This window comes from Notamacropus eugenii, chromosome 2, assembly GCF_028372415.1.
Source record: "Notamacropus eugenii isolate mMacEug1 chromosome 2, mMacEug1.pri_v2, whole genome shotgun sequence".
Lineage (NCBI taxonomy): Eukaryota > Metazoa > Chordata > Mammalia > Diprotodontia > Macropodidae > Notamacropus > Notamacropus eugenii.
Genome location: NC_092873.1, coordinates 57,375,809 through 57,397,673, shown reverse-complemented (window position 1 = coordinate 57,397,673; position 21,865 = coordinate 57,375,809). Strand labels below are relative to the sequence as shown.

The 21,865-nt window shown below is 46.4% G+C and overlaps 1 protein-coding gene across 6 annotated transcripts in view; it reads right to left on the bottom strand.

Annotated features, from left to right (window-relative positions):
- Positions 1 to 426: 426 nt before the first annotated feature.
- Positions 427 to 21,865, bottom strand: part of ABCC5 (ATP binding cassette subfamily C member 5) — a 55,523-nt gene continuing 34,084 nt past the window's right edge. For 3 of the 6 annotated variants that reach the window (XM_072640468.1, XM_072640467.1, XM_072640470.1), the window contains 17 exons: positions 20,193 to 20,396; positions 19,171 to 19,314; positions 18,516 to 18,618; positions 16,176 to 16,360; positions 15,968 to 16,096; positions 15,533 to 15,679; positions 14,845 to 14,974; positions 14,183 to 14,336; positions 13,966 to 14,094; positions 13,103 to 13,289; positions 10,368 to 10,457; positions 8,378 to 8,567; positions 6,684 to 6,843; positions 3,836 to 3,914; positions 3,446 to 3,559; positions 2,999 to 3,163; positions 427 to 1,892 (listed from right to left, as the gene is read on the bottom strand). In XM_072640468.1, the coding sequence (XP_072496569.1) occupies positions 1,791 to 1,892; positions 2,999 to 3,163; positions 3,446 to 3,559; positions 3,836 to 3,914; positions 6,684 to 6,843; positions 8,378 to 8,567; positions 10,368 to 10,457; positions 13,103 to 13,289; positions 13,966 to 14,094; positions 14,183 to 14,336; positions 14,845 to 14,974; positions 15,533 to 15,679; positions 15,968 to 16,096; positions 16,176 to 16,360; positions 18,516 to 18,618; positions 19,171 to 19,314; positions 20,193 to 20,396 (2,412 nt within the window). In that variant the 3' untranslated portion in view covers positions 427 to 1,790. Of the gene's footprint in view, positions 1,893 to 2,998; positions 3,164 to 3,445; positions 3,560 to 3,835; positions 3,915 to 6,683; positions 6,844 to 8,377; positions 8,568 to 10,367; positions 10,458 to 13,102; positions 13,290 to 13,965; positions 14,095 to 14,182; positions 14,337 to 14,844; positions 14,975 to 15,532; positions 15,680 to 15,967; positions 16,097 to 16,175; positions 16,361 to 18,515; positions 18,619 to 19,170; positions 19,315 to 20,192; positions 20,397 to 21,865 lie in introns of those variants that run through there. The other 3 variants (XM_072640469.1, XM_072640471.1, XM_072640472.1) reach the window with 3 other exon arrangements.

Sequence of the window (21,865 nt, the reverse complement as noted above, 5' to 3'; positions counted from 1 at the left end):
TTTTTCACTGCTTCAAAAATGACCAGTGCTTGTGGTACACTGCAGAGGACTTTCACTGACACAGCCCTGCTAGTCTGAGGGCTCTTACTCTTGCTTATCCTCATTATAGGGCCAAGTGTACCAAAGGAGACCAATGAAATTTCCCCCCCCAACGTGCCATACTCAAGGGGAGCCTAGCTTTGCCAGGAGGCACCATTTCTGCCAGGCCTCCACCAGTTGAAGTCACCCTGGGTATTAGTTTCAATGAGGACCAGCACATCCATTTTTAAAGCTCCTCTGTCGATCACTTTCACCCCATCCATCCAGATGAGGTGGGCTAAATTCAACCTGCCTTGACATGACTGCACCTAGGGCCAGCAACATACCACTGGCTGTGGCAGTGCCCACCAAGGAAAGGTTAGTGACAGAATCACCCTGAGAAAGCACTTTGTAAAACCCAAAATAGTTTTATTTTCCCCCCAGATATTTGTTTCCACAAGGAATTTAGCAAACATGCTAAGGTTATACAAATTGTCTAGCAGACAGAAACATGCAGCGCTGATTCCTCAGCCCATTGCTGCTAGATAAGCAGCAGCCCCGTCCCCCTGAGAGAGAGGCCCCATGGCCCTGGGACGGTTCCCAGAAATGTACTGTAGGTGTGTAGCACATAGTTGTCAACCACCGGAGGTAGGTCTCTTGACAGTTAAAAAAAAGGCAAACAAACAAGCTTCTACTTCAGTGTGTGACGGATCCCTCAGCAGGAGCAATTCAATGTGTTGCAGGCTTTGGATTGCAAAATCCTGAATTCTATCACAGAGTAGTAGTGTGGAGTGGGAGGTTGGGGGACAGGAGAGCTTCAAAGTACCACCTGAAAGCCGTCCCCCTTCTCCCGGCCAGCAGCGGCTGTGGTGGCCACTCAGCACCAGCCCCCAGCAAGGAGCTGGAAGGAGGGCATGAGGGCATGATTCTTCAACAGAAAAGTGTGTCCTCTGCTGTGTGCACTTCTGAGTTTCCCATTGCTGATGGGAGGCTGCTGCTATGGGAGCTGGGAGCTCAGGCTGTGGGCTGCCCCTGCCCCCCACCATGGCCACCACTCCTTTGACCAGTGCAGCCAAGTGAAAACAGAAGGGGAAGCAGGAGCCCTGAGAGTGCATCCGATGTGAGCCCCGCAGCCTTTGGCAATCGCCCCTTCCAGGACCCAACCTCGTCAGGAAGGCTGTCGAGAAGCCAAGACCTTGGCCTCCGAAGGGCAGACGGCTGCCACGCTTTACATCCATTATGACATGTAAAACATCTGCCACCATGGACAGAGACACAGGCTTTAAAAAAAAAAAAGCAAATCGCCAACATTTATACAGTCTGAGAGCAAAACCAGATCTCAGTACAGCAAAGTGTAGAGAAGGGATAGACAGGAGTATGCCCTATGAGCACAGGGCTCATTTGAATAGAAAATAAAGTTTACATTTTCATTGTCAATATAGGCTATGTACAGAAGTATGTAGAGATAGAGCTACATGGATAAAGCTTCATTCTAGGCCTCTGAGACATTGATAATAATGGTTCCCTGAACCTTTAGAGTGCAAGTAAGGACAAAAACAAAGTTTAGGTTTGTATGAATATGGAATAAATACAATAATTAAAACATGAATCTCCCTTATAGTGAAACACAAGCCAGTCCTGAATTGTGTCAAAGTTTAAAAAGTTGGGCAATGCAAGATCTGGGTCTCAATAGGAGAAAAAGTGATGCAGGCCCCGCCCCAGGCAGGGGATGTTAGGGGATGTTTCTAGAAGGCAACACCCAGCTGTGGACATCAGCCCTTGACAGCAACTTTGTTCTCTGCAGCAGCAAACATAGCATAGAATCGGGAGCTATCGTTGGACAGAAGCACAGATGGAGTGTCAAATTCCACCACCTGGAAGAGAGGAACAGAGCATGGACACGCCCATCATGGCTCACAGGACCCAGCCCTAGCTTGAGAGGCAGCCAGAAGCCTGGGCTGAGATCCCCTAGAGGAAGCCTTCTCTGGGGGCTTCTACCTCTCTCCACACAATCCAAGCAGGGGGAAAGCTGGGCCCTAAACAACAACAGGGCAGTGTTTCCCTGAACCAACCCCTTCTTGCACCTCAGGTGAAACCCGAATGTAACCTGCAGATCTGCCAGGCTGCTCCATGGGCAGCGAGCTCCTGGGCTCTTCACAAGCCTTTGCTATAAGCTCCATTCCACACTTTCTCATGAAAAGGGAAAGCAGGGAATGGATTCCACCAGGCAGTGCTCACTGCCAGGTCACACAACACTGGCTGCCCACAGAGAGCCTGCAAAGGCACCGCAGGCCAGTATCAGGCTCCGGCCCCACTGCTCCCTCCTGGGAGGACTTTGGAAGAGTCAACTCTAGGCCTGTTTCATCTATAAAACAAGGAAGTTGGACTCAATGTTCTGAGTCCCTTCCACTTCTAATAGTCTATAAATTTTTGCTTCCTCTCATTAAACAAGCACTTGGCATCCAGAATATTTCTCAAATACCTCACACACAAGGGGCCCTCAGTAACAACTAACTCAGGAGGCTGCTGCTGTTCACAACAAAAGATACTGGTGTGAAAGTGAACTTCAGCGTGGGAAAGAGAATTTCAGGATGCCCTGATTTCTTCCACACCTACCTCCATGTGCCCCTTTCACATGAGGACAGCCAGGCCCAGGCCCCAGGGAAGAACCCTTCCTCAACATTTCTGGGGCCTGAGAGCAGCCTGTCCTCATTCTCATCTACCTCTGTGGCCCAGTCAAGAACCTGGATGTCCAGCCACCTCATCTGCAACCTTTAAAAGTTACGAGTGCCACCTTGACTGTGTAGTGCCAACAGTGACAAAGCAATATCAGTCTATCCAGGAAGAGACTCTCCAGCCTTCCTCCAGTCAGCTTCTTAAAGCATGTCATCAGCTGCCTCACAGACATCATCTTGGACCTTTTAACAGGGGTGAGAGGGGCAACATGCAGGATGAGGCCCCTTGCGGGCTTGTGCTCTACCTGACCCTGCATCAGCACCATGATCCGGTCAGAGCCCAGGACAGTGTGCAGGCGATGAGCAATCGTTAACATGGTGCAGTTGGCAAAGGCCTCCCGGATGGTTTCTTGAATAAGTAAATCAGTCTCAGAATCCATGGCTGCCGTTGCTTCATCCAATATCAGGACCTATCAATGGACCAATGTGTGGTTACAGGCCAGTGGAAACCTTAGGAGTTTTTAACAATCATTTGTTTCAGACACAAGATCTAATCTGTCGTGCCCATCAAGAGAGCCTACATTATCAGAAGAGTGTAAATCATCAGATTTACGGAAGCAGGGGTGAAAGCTAAAGCCGACAGCTTCTTCATCCGTCTGGGCACACTTCCCAAAACCGCCAGAAGGTCTGGAAGGAGAGGAGCCTTGAGCACCCTCACACCCACACAGTCTTCAGTCACCCAGGGGCCTTACCTTACAGCGGCGCAGCAGGGCTCTCGCAATGCACAGTAGTTGCCGTTCGCCCACTGAGAAGTTATCCCCATTCTCCAACACTTCAGACTCAAGTTTCAGAGGTAGCTGAGCAACCTAAAGAGATTTAGGAAAGGAAATTCAGCTAAGGTCAGTGGACCGACTCCACCCTCCAGATCTTGTCCGATGTCTATATGGGAAGCAGGAGACAGATCAAGAGGGTCAACAGACAGCCTAAATTGGCCCTTACAAGCATTTGCTCAGAAAAGAAATACTTGGGGAGGAAGCAGGGCATGCCTTTCTCCAAGAGGTAACCATAGATGGGCAACTGCCCACTTCCAACTGAGGCAAAGAGTCAGCATACCCCTTCCGTCCCCCTTCTTCTCTACTTACACATTCTTTCATATGTGTTCTTTCTAGAGCATCCCAAATCTGGTCTTCACTGTACTGGTTGAAAGGATCCAAGTTTGACCTGGGCAGGAGGGAGGAAGGAAGTAGTCATAGGTTTTAGGAGCCCAACATGATCATAGCCATGGCTTCCCTCCCATGGCAGAAAGGGAAGTAAAGAGCATAAGTGAAAGCTGAGAGATCATATAAGCCTGTGGACAGCTAGAGTAACATCACATCTTAGAGGGCAGAAACTGAGTCTAATGTCACAGGAATATAATCAAGTCCTCGCTCCTGACTGAGAGACTCAGCTGGGCAGCCGACCAAATCAGGATTCCCTCAGAAAAGAGAGAACACAAGGAGCCCGAGTTGGCACAGCCCAGGGCCACATGAAGGAACGGAGATCAGAAGTCCGAAGGGGCGATGGTCATGACCAGGCTTCTCTTGCCTATTCCTATTGTGAAGAAACTCCCACTGTCCAGCGCATGGGGCCAACTCTGCTTTAAAATCATCTCCCCTCTACTGTCCCTCAGAAAGGTTTTCTGACATCCATATGATCCATTTAATACCATGCCCCATACCCAAACACAGACACAAGACACACATGCAGACACATGTGCACACATCATCCACATGGCTGTCCTCTTTCCTGACCACAGCACTTTACCAACTGCTTCCATAAATGGCTCAAGGTGATTTTCACTGTGCCATCCTCAGGACTTTCCTCATACATACAATACAGTAAGCCATCCTTCTTCAGCCACACTCCAAACATGACCGTGCTTTAGGTGCCTTCAACTCTCTGGAGTGGAACTAACCACAAGCTCTTGGCCTTGACTTCCCTCATTCTTAATAACTGACTCTGCCTGAATCAAGATCCTAAAGGCCCTTGACTCAGAAAAATGAAGCTCCTTCAGGGCAGGAGTTGCATCATGTCTGCCTTTGTCTGCCCAGAGCCTGGTACAAAGCAAGTGCTTAAAAGACTTTTGCTTGATTGGACTGGAAGAGGCCTAGGCTGCCGTCCATGGATCCTGCCCCTTAATACTGCCCAGTGGGGATGGTCAGATGTGGGCATGTAAAAATCTTTCAGGGTTGGGGAGAGGGCCTTGTCTTTGTGTGCCCAGTGCTTAAAACACACCTGACCCCTTTAAGTGCTCCATGAATTCTTGAATCAGTGAAGAAGCTCAAGAGTGGCGGGCATTCAAGAATGAGAGCTGACCCTTTCGTAGCTTTTTAAGTCGTTCTCTCATTTAAGCCTCACAACACCCTTGGAAAGCAGGTGCCCCAGTGAGGAAACTGAGGCAGAGAGGTTAAAGTGATTTGCCCCAGGTCACATCAACCTAGTGAAACTCCTAGCTCCCTCCAAGACTCGGTTAATATGCCACCCTCCTACTTAGGCCTTTCTCGATTTCTTTGTTCAGTCGCTTTTTCAGTCTTCTCCAACTCTTCATGACCCCATTTGGGGTTTTCTTGGCAGATGCTAGCCCAGCAGCATCCTTAACTTGAAAAGTGAAAATCAAGATCTGGGGCACAGATCTTGTCTACCTTGGTAGGCAGACAACCTACCAATAAGCAAGACTGTCACGCAAAAGGAATTCTGCCCTACAAGCTTCTGGGTACCATCTTGGCCCTGGCAGAGGCCATGTTCCAAGAGCCTACCAGGGACCTAAAGCCCAGGATTGCTCTTGGTCGTCTCCCCTATTCTCCAACCACTCAACCAACACCCACACCAAGTCAAAGTCACCACTTCAGCCACCATGCAGCACCTGCAAAGCCAACATCCTATCTTCATCAGTGGTTTGTTTCAAAGATTAGACCCCTTCCTCTTTCAAAGTAAAAATCATTCATTGCACTTATGATGCTTCTAAACTCATCTCATCTCCCCAATTGAGGCATTTCAGGAAAGGATCCCACCATCTCCTCCTAAGTTTGGCTCTGCCCCATCCCACCCTTTCCATTGATCCAACTTCTTTTAACATTCTGCCTTTCCTCCTTCTCACCCATGCTAATAGCCCCTAAGTTGTGCTCCTGGGACTAAGAAATTCTTCCATTTCCACACCATCCTTCACAAAGGTACCCAAAATAACTTCAGTCTTCTCGAAATCCTCCAGTAACTGCTCCTTCTTGCATTTAGGACAGAGAATGAACTCCTTCGCTTGCAATTTAAACCTCCTACACTTGGATTCCCACTTACCTTTCCAAACTTTTTTTCCCCATCACTCCCTTCACATAATACTCTACCTCCCAGCCAAGCTCTTTCTTTTTGCCTTCAAGATGTGGTCCAAGTGCTAAGGAAGCCTTTCCTGCCATGATCCCCACAGCTTAGGCTCTTTCCTTCCCCAAACATTTTACCATTCCCTCTCCTTGGCCCCCTCACACCCAAGGTTGACCTATACTTATTTATTAGATTTTACCTCCTCTTCCATAAAGGAGAGGCTCCTCTCCCCATTCCCCTTCACATCCCCCACCCCACCTCCTAGGCCTCTAGGCTTCACTGGAATTCATTGTAGTAATGTCAGTTTCTCATGCCAGACTTCGCACTTGGTAGATACTGAATGAACATCGGTTGTTTGCTACACTGAATCTTCTCTTCCACCCTGTACTGATGGCTGGCCCTTCCGTTGTATCCCTATGGAATCCCCTAAATTTGGCCTTTTCAAATCCTACCCATCATTCAAGGTTTACCTCACATGACAAAGAAAGCCACCAAGTAAAGCTCTGTCAAGAAGGCTCACCACAGAACTGTTTGAAAACAAAGCCCAGAAAAGACTCACAAGAAAATACAATGCGACATTTGCATAAGTTTTTGAGGTGACTTCTCAAAGCCTCCTCAGTTTGGTACAGCCTTCCTCACCTGACTGTGCCACTGAACAACACTGGCTCTTGAGGAATGATAGAGAGTTTGCTCCGGAGATCAGCAAGCCCAATGTCATTGATCTTCACCCCATCAATTTTGATGCAACCTCCTGAGAGCTCTACCAGGCGGAAGAGGGCCATCCCCAGAGAAGATTTCCCTGGTGAGACAAGAAAATGAAAAACAGTTTAACCCTCACATCAGTTGACAAAATCAAAGATGTTTTTTGTTCAGATTTCCTATAACTATTAATCATGTAACAAAGGCTTATAAAAAGTATCAAAAGCTGCCCAGTTTCTATTCTGTAATGGAGGTTAATTAAGTTAAATAGAGAGCTTGACAGAGACTAAATGTAGGAAGGGATTTGTCTCATTCATCTCCTGAGGATCAGGTGGGGGAAAATCCCTATTTAGTAGGAGAAAGACAAAAGTTTTCTGTTTCTCAAGTAAAGGGCCATTTTGCATCTTTGTACAGAAGAGACAGCTGCAGAGACAGGTGGAGGGAGAAGGGATCTTCTAACATCCATGGTCCTGGGAAATGAATACTCCATAACCTGAACACCAAGAGCTGGGCTGAGGCTACCAGGAAGGCCTTCAACAAAGTCCAACAGAGGCTGAGTGGAAGGAACCACTCAGAGGGATAAACAAATGAAAGAAAAACATTTTTGGTTAAGAAGAATTCAATAAATAGATCTGGGAAAATGTGAGGAAGCTCATGGCTTGATCTGAGTGAGCTTGAGGAAAAGCTTGCTTGCAAAAAAAAAAAAAAAACGTTTGCAGCTCAGACTGAGTGACCAGGGGCTGCTGGAACCACAGGGTCCCAGGGGGTGTCAAAAAGGCTTCCTTTGGCCACTGACTGAAGAATCTAGGTGCAGGATGTGCAGTCTGGACAGCAAAGACCTGGGTAGGAATGCCACCTCTGACAATTGGGCCTCAGTCTCCATTTGTAAAGGAGCCACTTGACACTCAGCTCCTCCATGCTGCCGGAGGCTCAATGGAATCATGTCTGTGCTGGTTTAAGGAAGTGATGGTCTGCTAACATGAGGTAAAGAATTCAACGGCTTATAGAAACTGGCTCCTGAGATAAGAGACACAGAGAAAGGGATGAGGAAGCCAATGGCTAGGGAGGCAGAGAGAATCTTGGAAAACTACAAAGAAAAGCTAACATAAGCCTTTAGAACGAATACCTAGTTCACAGAAATCCCTGGATGCAGTTGAGAGTTGAAGCCTGGGTCCCCAGGGATTCACCTGATCTTCTGGGGGTGCCCCAAGGTGGATGGGGGCCTGTGTCTGTCTGTCTGGTGGGAGGCAAGCAGTCACCTAGGTGGAACAGCCATTGGCCTTGGGCCCTTATCCTCCTAATTTCACTTCAGGTTGACAGTGCTTAATTTCTGACTCTCACTGCTGGCTTTTGCAGCATAGGCTGGCCCTTGTCTCTGGGACCTGGAAGGCCCCTCTCATTGGGCCAGGGCCTCTTCCTTTTTCTGGTTCTCCACTTCCTGATATCAGGATTCCCAACAAATCTGAGTTGATCCCACCTCTAGTTTTCTGTTTCTGTCCTCAAATAGAAGCCTGAGACCATGTGTACCCACTTATTTGAGAAGCTGGACTGAAGGATCCAAGGGCCCAAGTGGACCAAAGCCCAGAATGTAAAGAGAAGCTAAGGTCATTTCCCCTCCTGCCACGGTTCCTCACCTGAGCCTGTCCGCCCCACGATACCAATCTTCTCCTTGGGTTTGATGGTGAAAGACACTTTCTTTAGGACAAGAGGGAGGTTCTCTCGATACCTCATCTCTGCATTCTCAAAGACAACTTCTCCTTCCTGAGGCCAATCTGGAGGGGGAGCCTTGTTTTTAATTCGAGCTGGTGCTTCCAAGGCCAGAGTCTAGAGAAACAACAGATTCTTTAGAGCAAGTCACAGACCCCTTGGATAAACAGGCCTTCCTACCCATCTCAGTAAAAGCAGCAGTCATAGGTCATCCCTACTCCCACTGAAGAACAAAGTCTCCCAGTATTTAAATACTTTTTTCACTCCAGAAGCAAGACTATTCAATATAACAGAACGGCCATGTTGGACAGCTCATTTATTTATTTTCCAGTCCTGATTTTCTTCAGCTTTTGGACTAAATGAACTCTAATAGTCCTTTCAACTCTAAAGTTATAGCACTTGTGAATGAAAAGCCAATCTTCATCACCAACAATGCTTTAGCCCCTTGTGTGGTTTCTGAAACCAGAGTCTTCATGCCTTGATTATCCCCGCCCCCCAACCCAGCCCAGCAGTTAGCATTGTGACTCAAAAGTGGCGAGAATTCTGAAGCACTGCATTAGCGACTAAGAAGAGAGCTAGCGGATCATGTCCAGGCTACAGAACAAGAGATCCAAATAGACTCTGGGAAAACAAGGTCCTATAAAGTCAGGCCAAACACTGGCCAGGTTAGAGAAAAATATATACCTGTGTTTGTTTTTATATGCAAATTTTTCCTAAAGGTAATAGTGTGGAACTGGTACTCAGAAAGAAAGGAGCAAATCTGCATTTCTCTGTGGAGGGTAATCATCTGTTAGCTTGTATCAGATGTCAAAGCAACAAGTGGGATCCCCTCCTCCTCTTGTGAAATATGTGCAAGTCATCCACAGGTATATCCTGAGTTAATCTTTATGGATGTAATTCAGCTCTACTGATAGCTACTTAACAGATACAATGTGGAAAGCACTTAGATGACAAAGACCTGCTATGTGACCTCAAGGATTTGATAAATGTTTAAGAAAAAATAGACAAACACAAACCGAGGTCAAGGGAGAATGGAGAAGTGTGCTTGTAAACCAGCAATTTCCAACTTGTGATCATTTTTCCTTCCAGGTTAAACACTATCATCAGTTTTCCAGATCTACCTCAACCACACTTCACTTAACCACTGTTCCCCTGGAAAAGGCATTTTACGTTCCAACTTAAAGACTCCAGAGATGCATCCTTTCCATTCTGACAACAGATCCAAGAACTACCACATCAAAGATATGGTAACTCTACAGCTTCTTGGGAAAAGGTTCCTTTACCATGAAACAACAGGTTGTTACCACCCCAAACAGAGAGAGCCTAGACTCCTTTATATATAGTTCATTCCTATGTCAGGTGCTCCAAAGAAAGGGATTTTTAACATGCCTGTGAAAATTACATTCAAAAGACATTTATGAAAATTTAAGCATTGCTATATGTATAATGAAAGGCTATGTGAGCAAGAAAAAACTTTTAAATTTACTAATTCTACTACGATCATGTTAGAACCTAAGTCACCTGAGTATATGACAATCATAATCTGTTGCTTCTCAGTAAAATATTCCACATATGCTGAGAAACAAAAATCTGGAGTGGTAAGTAGGTGACACTGATGGATAATTTCAACATTGGTCAAAACGAATGACTCAGAATAATGTAAGGAAAATATTGATTTGGATATTGTTATATAAGCCAAGTTCCATAAGCTCACATTAGTCAGTTGAACTCAGTCCTCACAGAATCAGTAACTGCATATAGGGGTGACTTTCACTTCTCTGAGATGTACACCATATGTATGACAAAATATGACAGAAAAATCTATTTTTCTTCTACTTATTTTACTGTGTCCAAAACCAGAAAGCTACTTTAGGAAGGCCCACAGGGAAGGAAAGACCAACTCCAAGGTGATCTGACCTTAATGTAATGATTAATCCTCTCCACTGATGTGAATCGAGCTTCTGTCTCTGATGCCAGTCGCACTGTAAACTGGAAGAGCCCTGTTAGCTGTTGGTAAGTAAAGACAGTAGAGATGAAGGAGATGGTTTCAGATAAACCTGGGAAAACATATCTAAACTGATACAAAGTGAAGTGAGCAGAACCACAAGAACAATCCATGGGTAATGGTAACACTGTAACAACATTAAAGACTTAGTAACTGAGCAACACAATTCCAAAGGGTGGGATCATGATGAAAGAAGCTATCCACCTCCATAGAAGGGACAGATTCAGAGGGCAGATGGAAGCACACTTTTCCCCTCTTTCTTTTTCTTACTTTTCTTTCAGAACCTGGCTAATATGGAAATTTGTTTACAAGACTATATTTGCAATGGCTTTTATTTTTCTTTCCTTCTCAATAAATGAGGGAGAAATCAGGGATGGAATTTGGAACTTAAAATAAAATCGAATTTTTTTAAAAAGACAATAGAAACAAAGCCCCTTATGGCTCCCTGCTTGCCACTAAGTTTGTTCTAATTTAGCATGATGACCAATTCTTTCTAAACACAATTTCACCCAGATGGAAACAAAAACACTCCAAGCATTATGAAGAAATGATGAATTATAATTTTCCACATGGATTTTATGGGTCTTGTGATTCTTTTTGCCCCTTGTCCTGAGAGCACTGATTTTCTATGTAGACCAACATTCTTATTCTCACAGTTATACTGAATCACACATCAGACTTTTTAAAGCAAATTGTTTCTTTTAAAGTTTTTTAATTGACATGTTTTGTTTACAGTATATTTACAGAATATTCCTACTTCATGAGACTGATATCTCTTATAATAAAAGAAAACAGGTACTATTAATAATACAGTAACTCCATCTGAAAGCATATTCAATTTTTTCATTCTTTTCTCTCCCTCCTAATTCATTCCCCTTCCCCCGGACACATTTAACTTGGAGGGGGTGGAGGGAAGAGAAAGAAAAAAGAAAACCAGTTTCTTATAACTACAGTCAAGCAAAGCAAATTCCCTCGACTGCTATATGCACAAACATTTATGTCTCATCCCAGATCCTAAACCCTTCACCCCTGTGTAATGGAGGATGTTTCATCCTCATTGTACTACTCCTAGTTCTTACAGCTTCCTCATCATTACTTTCCTATAAATGATCCTCCCAGCTCTGCTCATTTTAGAGAAGCCCTCACCACACTTCATTTCTTTAACACTGATGTCACAGCATAAACTGCTCTTTGGTCTTTTGGTTTTGGCTCGTTCACTCAGTACCAGTCCCATCCCAGTTTCTCCCTATCACCCTGAAATCAAGAGTTTTCTCATTTCTTACTGCACAGCAGAATCCAACTCAGCCATTCCCCAATTTATGGACATCTCATGAGTTTCCAGGGATTTTTGGTTACCACAAAATTAGCTGTATTATAAGTATCATTGTACATTTAGGGCTTTTTCCTCATTCTTTAACCCCTTTTGGGCATAGCTGGGTCAAAAGGGATGCTCTATTGAGTGACTTTTTGTGTACAATTTCAAACTGTTTTCCAGAATGGTTGTACCCATTCACCAGTCTACCTATAAAGCAGAAATGTTCCTGTTTTCCCATGCCCCTCCAACATTGATCATTTTCCTCTTTTTTTCAATCGCTGCCATTCTTATGGGTATATAAAGTAAAATCTCTGAACTATTTTAATTTACATTTCTCTTATAGTGATCTGAAGCAATTTTTAACATGGCTAGGAATAGCTTGGTTTCATGTGTCCTTGAAAACTTCATATCTTTAGACCACTCATCAAATTGTAGAATGGCTTTTCCTTGTTTCAAATTTCAATCAGTTCCTCAAACATCTTGGAAACAAATGGAAAAAAAATGTTTGCAGTAAATTTGACTGATTAAAGTCAATTGTAACCATCACCATTGGCAAGGCCAACCTGCTAGTCCCTGGAACAAAAATGTAACTGGAGACAGCAGATAAGTGGAAAACAGGGGGCTGGCAGTGAGCTGGGCCGCAGCAGGACTTGAGCATGAAGCCACAAGAGGCTCTCCTCCATCTAAGCTCCCTCATCCTGGGCAACTGAAGCCATATCTGGGTGAATTCAACATGCCTCTGGGATTATCTCCCAGGTTTCCAGGTTCCTTGTGTTAGTGACTACTGGGGGATAGGAAGGGCCTAATGACTTGAGAACTGTGCTTTCAAGTCCTTCAGTCTTTATTAGAAAATACAAATAACTAGAAAACTGGAATCACGTTGAGAATACATTCTTTCTTTAAAAAAAGTGGGAAGAGGATAATAAAGGGGGAGCTCAAGAGAAAGGGGGCCTTGAATACCACTTTTTTGGCAGAAATCTTTACTTTCTAACAGTTGTAAATACCATCTTGTTTTTAGAAAACAGTTTGGCCAAGAAACGAGTGATGCTTATCCATTGCCAAGTGCAGTCAGTCAATGTTATAGCCCTGTCCTCAGCAGATCCTGAGATTGTCTGCATCTGGCAGAATCATTTGAACAAATCTGCCACTGTGTTAAAGCCTTGTCTCCAAAACCCAGGATGGTGCTATTGAGAGAGCTGCCCCACCCTCCAGGGACTGGCAGTCCTCTCCCCTCCCTCCAGAGGCTTCAGAAATGCCTTCCCTTACCTATTGACCAGTCAATGAGGGAGGGAGAGAGGAGGCATGGGGTGAATGGTTTGTTTGGATACCAACCTGGACAGCATAGGAGATGGCAAGCCCTGCATAGGCAGGGGGGATCTGGCCGTGCATGAGGACAATCATTAGCCCTGTAGTGGTGATCAAGGCGATGCTGATCACGTCCAGTCGCACAGCCAGCCACCGCATGGCACAGGTGAACAAGAAAAAGGGAGCTTGGTTATCATCCAGAAGCTCCTGGTACCTGGGGGCCAGAAGAGGAGCATGTTAAGCCTTGGGGTTCAGCCCATTCACAGGGGAGCCCCAAGGAGCTGGGATTGACATCTGCAGCTAGCTCAGCACATTCTCAGGGAGAGTGGGGAAGGTGAGCAGGCAGCAGAGAGGGAAAGGGGTTGGGGGCCAACAATGACTTGTGTAGGCTTCCCAATGAGGCAGCAGAGTGAGCAAAGCTTGACTTTTTGCAAACCAAAGGCTTTAGGGCAATAAAAGAAACATGCCAAGATTAGAAAGCTGGGCTCTGCAGTTGGGCAGAGATGACAATGTAGAAGTTGGAATACCCTGGATCCAGCCAAGGCAGGCAGGGTCATGAGGTCCACCCACATCTGGAGGGTATGGCCAGTCTACGTGAATATGCCTCTCACAACTAGGAGATTAAAAGATTAAGCAGCCTGCCTTCCAAGGGTAGACTGGTTTTTTCCTTCATTATTTGTTCAGAGATTCCCACAGAGCAAATGAATCTGAACTGAAACATGTTCTGCTAGGCTCCCAATGCTCTCAGGTCTCGCCCAAGCTCTAATCTCAAAGCTGCCTTAAAGAAGCTTCTGAAGATGCCAGAACTTTTAGGTTCACAATCCCTGAAGGTAATTTGCCATCCAGGATGGTGACTGCCTCTCTAGCCCTCAGCCATATGCAGCACTAACCTGTGCAGAAATTCCTGCCCTCTGTTGTAAGCATGGATGGTGGCAAGACCCTGGATGCTGGAGGTGATGTGGGACAGAAAAGGGGACTGAGTGATGTTGTCCAAACGTTTGAGCTCTCGAATCAGGACCCTGGAGAGGAAATGGGGCAAATGTCAAGGTGGCAGCACTGAGGCGGGTTAAGTGCTGAATGTCTCTGTAGAAATGAGAAGTCTTTTACCTGGAGAGAACATGTAAAACTGCAAAGAAAATGAAGAGGGGCAACACTGCTGCCAGGAACCAGGGGAAGACCCCTGCGATCATGCCAACACAGAAGAATACCAGGATAACATTCTGGATAAACATTTCAGCCTGGAATGGGAGGCGGACATCAACTGGGGAAAGAAGGCAAAGAACAAAGGATGACACACACCTCTGAGACCAGAGAACAGCAAAATCACAGGGCCCAGTGAGGGGTCCATGATGTCTGTTCTCTTACTTTTTCTCAACCTCCAAATGGCAGATCTGTTCTCCTCTATGACCATGGGGATCCCCGGAGCAGCACTGAAACTACTTTTGAGGGAGCTCTAACAAGTGGGGTCAGGTTGGCAGGGCCCGTAACCTGGCATAGCCTCTCTGGGCCTTCGCAGAATCTACACTATTTGCCCAAATGCAAATTTGAAATTATTTTCTGAGCTACTTAATCAAAAGTGACAAGTGAAATAAACTTTCAGGGCCCTCAGTTGCCAGGTCTATGTGGAAGCCACAGCAAAGGCTGTGAGCCCAAAGCAACTCATTGAAAGAGAAATCAGAAAGGAGAAAGAAGGGAGAAAAGGGAGGGAAGAAGAAAGGAAGGACCGACCTAGGCTGAGTTCTAGGAGCCAAGCAAAGAACAAGAAATACCTTCATCCATGTCTTTTGAGAATCGATTGAGGATCCTTCCTGTGGGAGTTGTATCAAAGAACTTCATGGGGCTTCGAAGAATCCTTCGAAAAAGCTCATCATGGAGCCTGGAAGAGGCCCTCAGTGTTCCCTGGGTAGAAGAGCACAGGACAAAAGAGAAACTGTTGGGAGCTTGCAGGGCATGACTCTGGGTTCCTCCCCCAAGGCTGAGGACCACCCTGGGTCAGAGATAACCTAGTTGCCCCTCACCCTTCCTTCAGGTGCCTGGATCCAGCCAGCTCGCCTCAACCATGCTTCAGCCTGTCCAGTGATGTCCAGACCTACAGGGCTCACAAGGCAGGAATTCTGCCATTTGCCTGGCTAATGCATGGGTACCACTCTATCCCCTGCTTTCCACTTATTGCTTAGGAAGTAATAATTAAATCAAGATTACCACAGTTACGGAAATAGGAATTGCCTCAGGGCCCCCTGACAACCTTTCTGGGAACCCTAGCCCCCTTAATAAATGCTTGTTGATTCTTGATTATTTCAAGCAGCTTACTTCCTAAGACAGAAAGTAATGGAACAAAGCACTTCTGAGTAACACTAAGAGGTCCTCTATCACTACAGCCAGGGCCAGCAGAGAGTTAGAGAGCTTCCAAGGGCAAACCAACATCCCTAGTCTCTAAACGAGGGACTGGACGTCTACCTTGACAAAGACGACTCCCCGAACAGCCTTCAGAATCAGCATGAGCGCCATGGAGAGGGCATAGATTCTAGCGTAGTAATGCATGTGAGGGTTGTCCTTCATACTGTCACTCAGCAGGGTCAGGTTTCCCCTTGTCACCGTCGTGTTCTGTTTGGACATAAGGCTTCCAAGGTTAAGCTTTCATGGGCCACTTCCTTCTTGACTCCTGCAGCCAAGAGCTCTCACTAAACACTATTCCCATCTCAAAGTGGGGCTGTGAGAATTAACTGGATATCACCTCAGGGAAACCGAGGTGACAAAGGGCAGGGTTAGTGATTCTGTGTTGCCCCATTTCTTTCCCTGTTCCTGGGTGAGGGCAGGACAACATCCTGGGAATACAGCTCTCAGACCCTCCAGTTGGGGGAAAACTGACTCCTGGCCTGGTTTCATACTTACTGGGAACTCTGTTCCCCCATTAGCTGGTCGGTGATTTTTCTGCCTCGTGAGTTTAGGGCCTGAGCTCTTCCGTCCTGGGGAACCCTGGCCATTCGCTTCTTTTAAATGAAAACCAAAGAGGGTTCCCTCCTAAGGAATCCCTCTAGGATAGCCACCAAGATGGCTCCTTTCCTAGCCTCCCAGCTTCCACAGGTCAATATGCCCTTACCCCACTGCCTTGTTTGATCCAGTAACTCAACCACCAGGTGCTGAAGGCTGTACTGCCCACATTCAGGATAAAGAGAGACAAGATGACCAGGAACGCCAAAGGGCCGCCAGCGGCCTGGATGTAGGTGCCATATACAGACCAGGGGAGAGAGCCTTGTCCTTTCTCCTCTTGCTGCATCAGACGTCCTGGTTTAAAAGGGAGTAAAACAGGAAGAGAGACACATGAGCACCAGAACCAGGTCTTATGGATACTCATCTCCAAGGTTGGGCTCACAAGCAAAAGTCCTTTCTACCAACTAGCTACTTATCTATTCCTAACTCATCAGGACTTCAAGGAGTCACAAGCCTTCTGCCATCCTGGGCCGTCCGACCCTCCCTGGGGTCTAGGGTTTCTCTGCAGAGAAGAGGCTCAGCCAACCCTTGGCACTCAAGAGACAGTTCAATGAGCTGCCATGGCCAAACACCTGGCACTCTCTAGCTGGTCTTTGGCTGATAAGATCATGTCCACCCCCACAGCCATCTTCTTTTCATCTTGAAGAACGTGACAAGTGCTTAGAATCCTCCAGTATGACCTATGAGAAGCCAAGACAGCTTGAGGATGAGGAGGGGGCAGCACATCATCACAATCACATTATAGTCAATGTGCCAGACTCTGTGCCAATTGCTGGAGAAACAAAAGGAGGCAAAAGATAATTTTTGCTCTCAATGAATATATACAAAGCAAGCTACGTATAGGTTAAATAGGCATTAGAAGTAAGATGGGTTAGGGAAAGTTTCCTGTAGAAGGTGGGATTTTAACAGGGACTTAAAGGAAGCTGAGGAGGTCTGGCATCAGAGCAGAGAAGGGGAGGGAAAGCCAGAGAGAAAACCCAGAACAGATACAGCCATGTTGAGCATCAGGCCAAAGGGTAACTGCCAAACCATACTGCCCTGGGGGGGAGGGGGGAGAAGGGGGCACCGTGGCAGAAGATGTCTCCAGTCTGCCATGTTGTTTCGCTGTTCTTCATCAAAGGTTATTGGAAAGAAGCCTTTTTATGGGGAACGAGCTCACTGGAAAGGGGAGGAATCTAAGGGGGAATTTATACCAATAAAATTTGATAAACAAATAAAACCTAAGTATTGTCTCAAGAAAGAAAAGCTTGAAAGAGCTCTCATCAGAAAAATGAGCCATGAAGGTTCCTGAGCGAGCCAATCATCCCAGGAAAGACACACTCAAGAACTCCTGAAGCATTTCTTTTCCTTAACTTTACTTACCTATTCAAAAGAAGGGGGAGGTAGGTAGGAATGGGGAGAATGATAGAGGACAGAAGGGAAGAGGAGATAGGGAGGAGACAAACCTAAGCAGGCAGGCTGGTTCTATCATGGTCAAAAACCTGTAAGCAAAGTTTCCCCAAGTCTTTTCTGGGTTTTGTTGTTGTTTTTTTTCTTGTATATTGAAATGGTTGTGTTTGTAGATGTTTAAATTCATAAAAAAAAAAAATTAGTTTAAAAAAGATGTCAAGCAGTTGGTTTTGGACATGACCAATAATAGAAATTTTTTGCTCAACTGTGCTTTGCTATGAAGGTTTTATTTTTCTTTTCTTTTGGGGGGACTGGGGATGGGGGAAGGTGAGGAAAAGAATAAATTCTTGATAATTGAAAAAAATTTTATTAAAAAAACTAAGAAGACAATAGATGTCGAGGTGTGGTGTTTCTGTAGCACTGGTACTTAGGAATCAGCTTCAGTTGGATGAGCCTGTCTTTACAGGACAGTAGGCCTGGGATCCTGTCATCTGCAGCCCACTCTCCTGTAATCCTCCTTACCTTTGAGGAGCTTGTTCACTCCTCAAGAACACCCTGTCTTCTGTCCAACCCTCCACCTCCACTCTACCTCAAAGCTCTAGGCATGTAGTCCTCATTCCACTCTGACTCCTCCCAAACCTAGGCCTCGCTACAACACTGTGGAGCTGCCTCAGATGCAAGCTGCAGCTTCAGCGTTTCTCCAGTCTCAGTAACAGCTGCACTCTGGCCTTAACGGTAACAGATACAGATGTCAAGGTGCCATTGACCAATGGGGCTGGTCGACAAGGAACCACCCAGTCACAAAGGTGCCCACAATACTCTTACCTACCCCCACCCCCCCTGCTGGTCACACAGCATAGCAAAGACCAGGAATGGGTTTCCAGGGTTTCTCGTCATATAGACCACAATACACCTGCCTCTTGGCCTACTGAGATCATGGCTGAATCCCTACACCTCTGCTATGTCCTCAGAAGAGACAGATGAGTCATCAGAATCACAGTCTATGTGGCTAATGATACAGATCCACCTAAGACCACTAAAACCTGGATGAGGTCATTACCTTCTTCTGGTTTCACCACCTTGTCCTTCTTCACGGATCCCACTTTGGGGCCCTTGTCTTGTGGCTTCTTCTGGGAACCGCTTGTGTCTTTTTTGGAGGTGATCTATTACAACAAAAATTGACTCATCACACCATTGCCAAGCAAACATTCACGTGACGACTGGAGAAGCCACTGAAGACCAAAGGGGCCCTCTCTGTCTCCTCATCTCTTCCCCCCACCCCACTTCTGCCCTACCCTACTCTGATACCTCAAGGGTCTGGTGGAACAGAAGGAGAGTATGACTAACCCACATGTAAGAATCAGGACCCACATCTGGAACTCATGTCCTTTTTCTTTAGGATGAGGCACCAATATAACTTATCTAAATTAAGAACTATTATACCCAAATTGAGTATTCTTTCTTCACATTTTTTTTAATCTGTCTCTCCTCCTCTTCTATCCGTCTGTCCTCCATTGGAGACCAGGGTAGGATGGCTACTGCTCACCCCTGCCCAGCCAGTGGTGCCATGCTGGCAGTGACATCACAGTATGACCCCACAGGAACCCTAAGACAGCCCTTGGGCAAGAACTGCAGGGACCGGCTCCCATCTCAACTCCTTTCTGAGCCACTGGAGTTACACAGATCCCAGAAGCAACGTGAATCCAGCAGCTCACCTCAATGTGGGGGGTCTCTCCCAGGAGCAGGTTATTAAAAATGGCGGCATAATCGCCATTCAGGTCCATCAGCTGCTCATGGCTGCCACGCTCGGTGATGCAGCCCTCCTTCATGAAGATCACTTGATCACAGTCAACCAGGTACTGAAGAGAAACCAGGACAGCAGAGATGTCAGGCCCTTTCCCAGCCCAGTCACTGAGACGTCATCCTACTGAGGGTCCCTAGCAAGACGGTTCACAACCATCTCCTGGCATGGCTCCAGCCATTTTCCCGGGCTGTCCCCCATGCCATGAGAGTGTCCACTCTCCTTCCTCCTCTCTGCCTCATTTTAGCTCCTCTGCTTTCATTCAAGTCTGCTGCTAGAGGCCCTTCTCAGTCCTCCTGAATCTTGGGGCCACTCCCAATTTTTCCTCATCTATATCTTGTTTGAATATGGCCTTGCCCATCAGACCGCTATGTCCTCAAGGGCATGACAGTGTGTCTTCCTTGTAGCCCTAACACTTGGCACAGTGCCTGGCACTTGGCAGATGCTTAATACATGTAGCTAACTGCCTCAGTTAGAAGGGAGTATCACTTCCCTGATGCCTTGTCCAGATACCATATGGGTGCTGGACCAGAATCCTTCCTTGCCTACCATGTTCATGCAGACTTGGGGTTAGCTGAGCAGGCAGTTCTCAGTTTTCCTTAATCGCCACAGCAGATGATGATGTATTCAGACATTTACAGAAAAAAGCTGTCTGCTTCACAGACGCCACATGGAGCAGCAAGACTGAGCAGATTTGATGTTCTACCACGAGCTTTGCACAGGTTTGCCAAATGTTCTCTTACCCTTGTCCCCAAATTCACAGGCCTTTACCTGTGGATTCTAACACTAGCACCCTTCCCAAAGGGGACCTTTTTTCCCCACTTGGCACTGGGACTGATTGCAATTTATTAAGAAAAGAAAGAACTTTAAAAACCAAAATCCCCATGTCAGGACTCCCAGGAGCCAGGAAAGAAACTTCAGGAGGGGACCAAGTACCTGAAGCTGGTGAGTAACAAACAAGACAGTCTTGGACTTGAGGTATTTTCGGATGGCACTGTTGAAGATGTGGTTGCCCACGTGGGCATCTAAGGCACTGAGGGGATCATCCAGGATGTAAATGCTCCTGTCACTGTACAAGGCTCGAGCCAGACTGACCCTTTGGCGTTGTCCTCCACTCAGGTTGGCCCCACGCTCACCTATCTGGAATGGAATGAGGAAATTCAGCATGGCCTCCAGGCCACCTTCCAAAACAGCACCAAAAAATCAAGCCAGGAAAGCCAGCAAAGGATAGTGGGGTTCAACAAACACTTACTAAGTTACTAAGTGCTTTGAAGGAATCAATTTGCTTACAATGGAAAACTGGCTAATAGCCCTGGCTGGGATTAGAGTTGGCTCCTTAATCCACACATCCAGAACTGAACTGAGTTACATAGGTCTCTCTCCACTGTGGAAGAGGGGGTACTGGGAGACCGAGGTCCCAGGGAGTGGCCCACTTCATAAGAAGACCACCTCCTTTCTTCTCTTGGCACTTTGGACTACGAGGACATCTGTGCTTCAGAAGGAAGGTGGCCCCCTCGGAGAGGAGGCCAGTGGTCTGAAGACGGCAAAACACAAAAAGGGGCATTTCCAGCTAGGGGGACTTAAAGGAGCCCATGGGCTCTTCTTTGGGAGAGAAAAGCAGCTAAAACCCATTGTACCAAATGTACCAAAGGGAAGGCCATTTAAATTCACAGAAAACTAGAAGGGTAATAAACTACACTGATCAGCTCATTCTAAGCCTCATTTTATAGAGTAGCAGCAGCCTGTAAGAGGGACATCAGACCTCACACTTCACCTTTCAGAAAGACACCGACCTCTCTGGGTCTTGGTTACTCATGTATAAAACAAAGATGGTTTTTTTCCTATTTAAGATTTTATTTTTTTTCCCCAATTACATATAAAAACAATTTTAAACATGCACTTTTTTTAAATTTTGAACTCTAAATTCTCTCTGTTCCATCCCTCCTCACCCACCTTTGAGAAGGCAAGCAATCTGATACAGGTTAAACATGCTTACAAAAGGTAAAGAGACTTTTGTAAAGATCTCTATAAAAAACTGAGGCCCTCCAAGACTTACTGGTCTGTCCAAAGTCACAAGGCAGAGCCAGGTGTTCAACCCAAGCCCTCTCACCACTATTCTCAATGAGTTCTTTGCTCTAGATTTTCGGCTGACTCTAGAACTAGATCTTGCCTTGTTCTAGGAGGGTGTGGGCCCAGGGCTCTTCAAGCTTTCCCCATAATGGCCCTGTGAACTACTGGATAAAGCATCCTTGAGATGCTTGGGAAAATGGTAGCTCTTGGAGAGTGGAGAGCTTGCCCCTTATCCCAGTCAGGAAAGAAGGGGCTGAAGGCCAGTTCTGGCTCGGGGCCCCAGACTCCAAGTCTGGCCTTATCCCTGCTGCATCCACCCTCCTCTCAAACAGTGGCAGGAGGCCAAGAAACGGGAGTTTCAGCCTTGCTTTGCCCAGGCATCAGCTCCCATGAAGCTGGCCTGAGGGGGCATGGCCCAGAGAAGAAGAGGCCCTCAACCCTAAGCTGGTGTAAGGTCTGCTGCTTCCTATTTGGGTAACCTCGGGCAAAAAGCCAGGGGTTTCTGTCAAAAGGGGGGCTGGGACTCCATGACCCCTGGG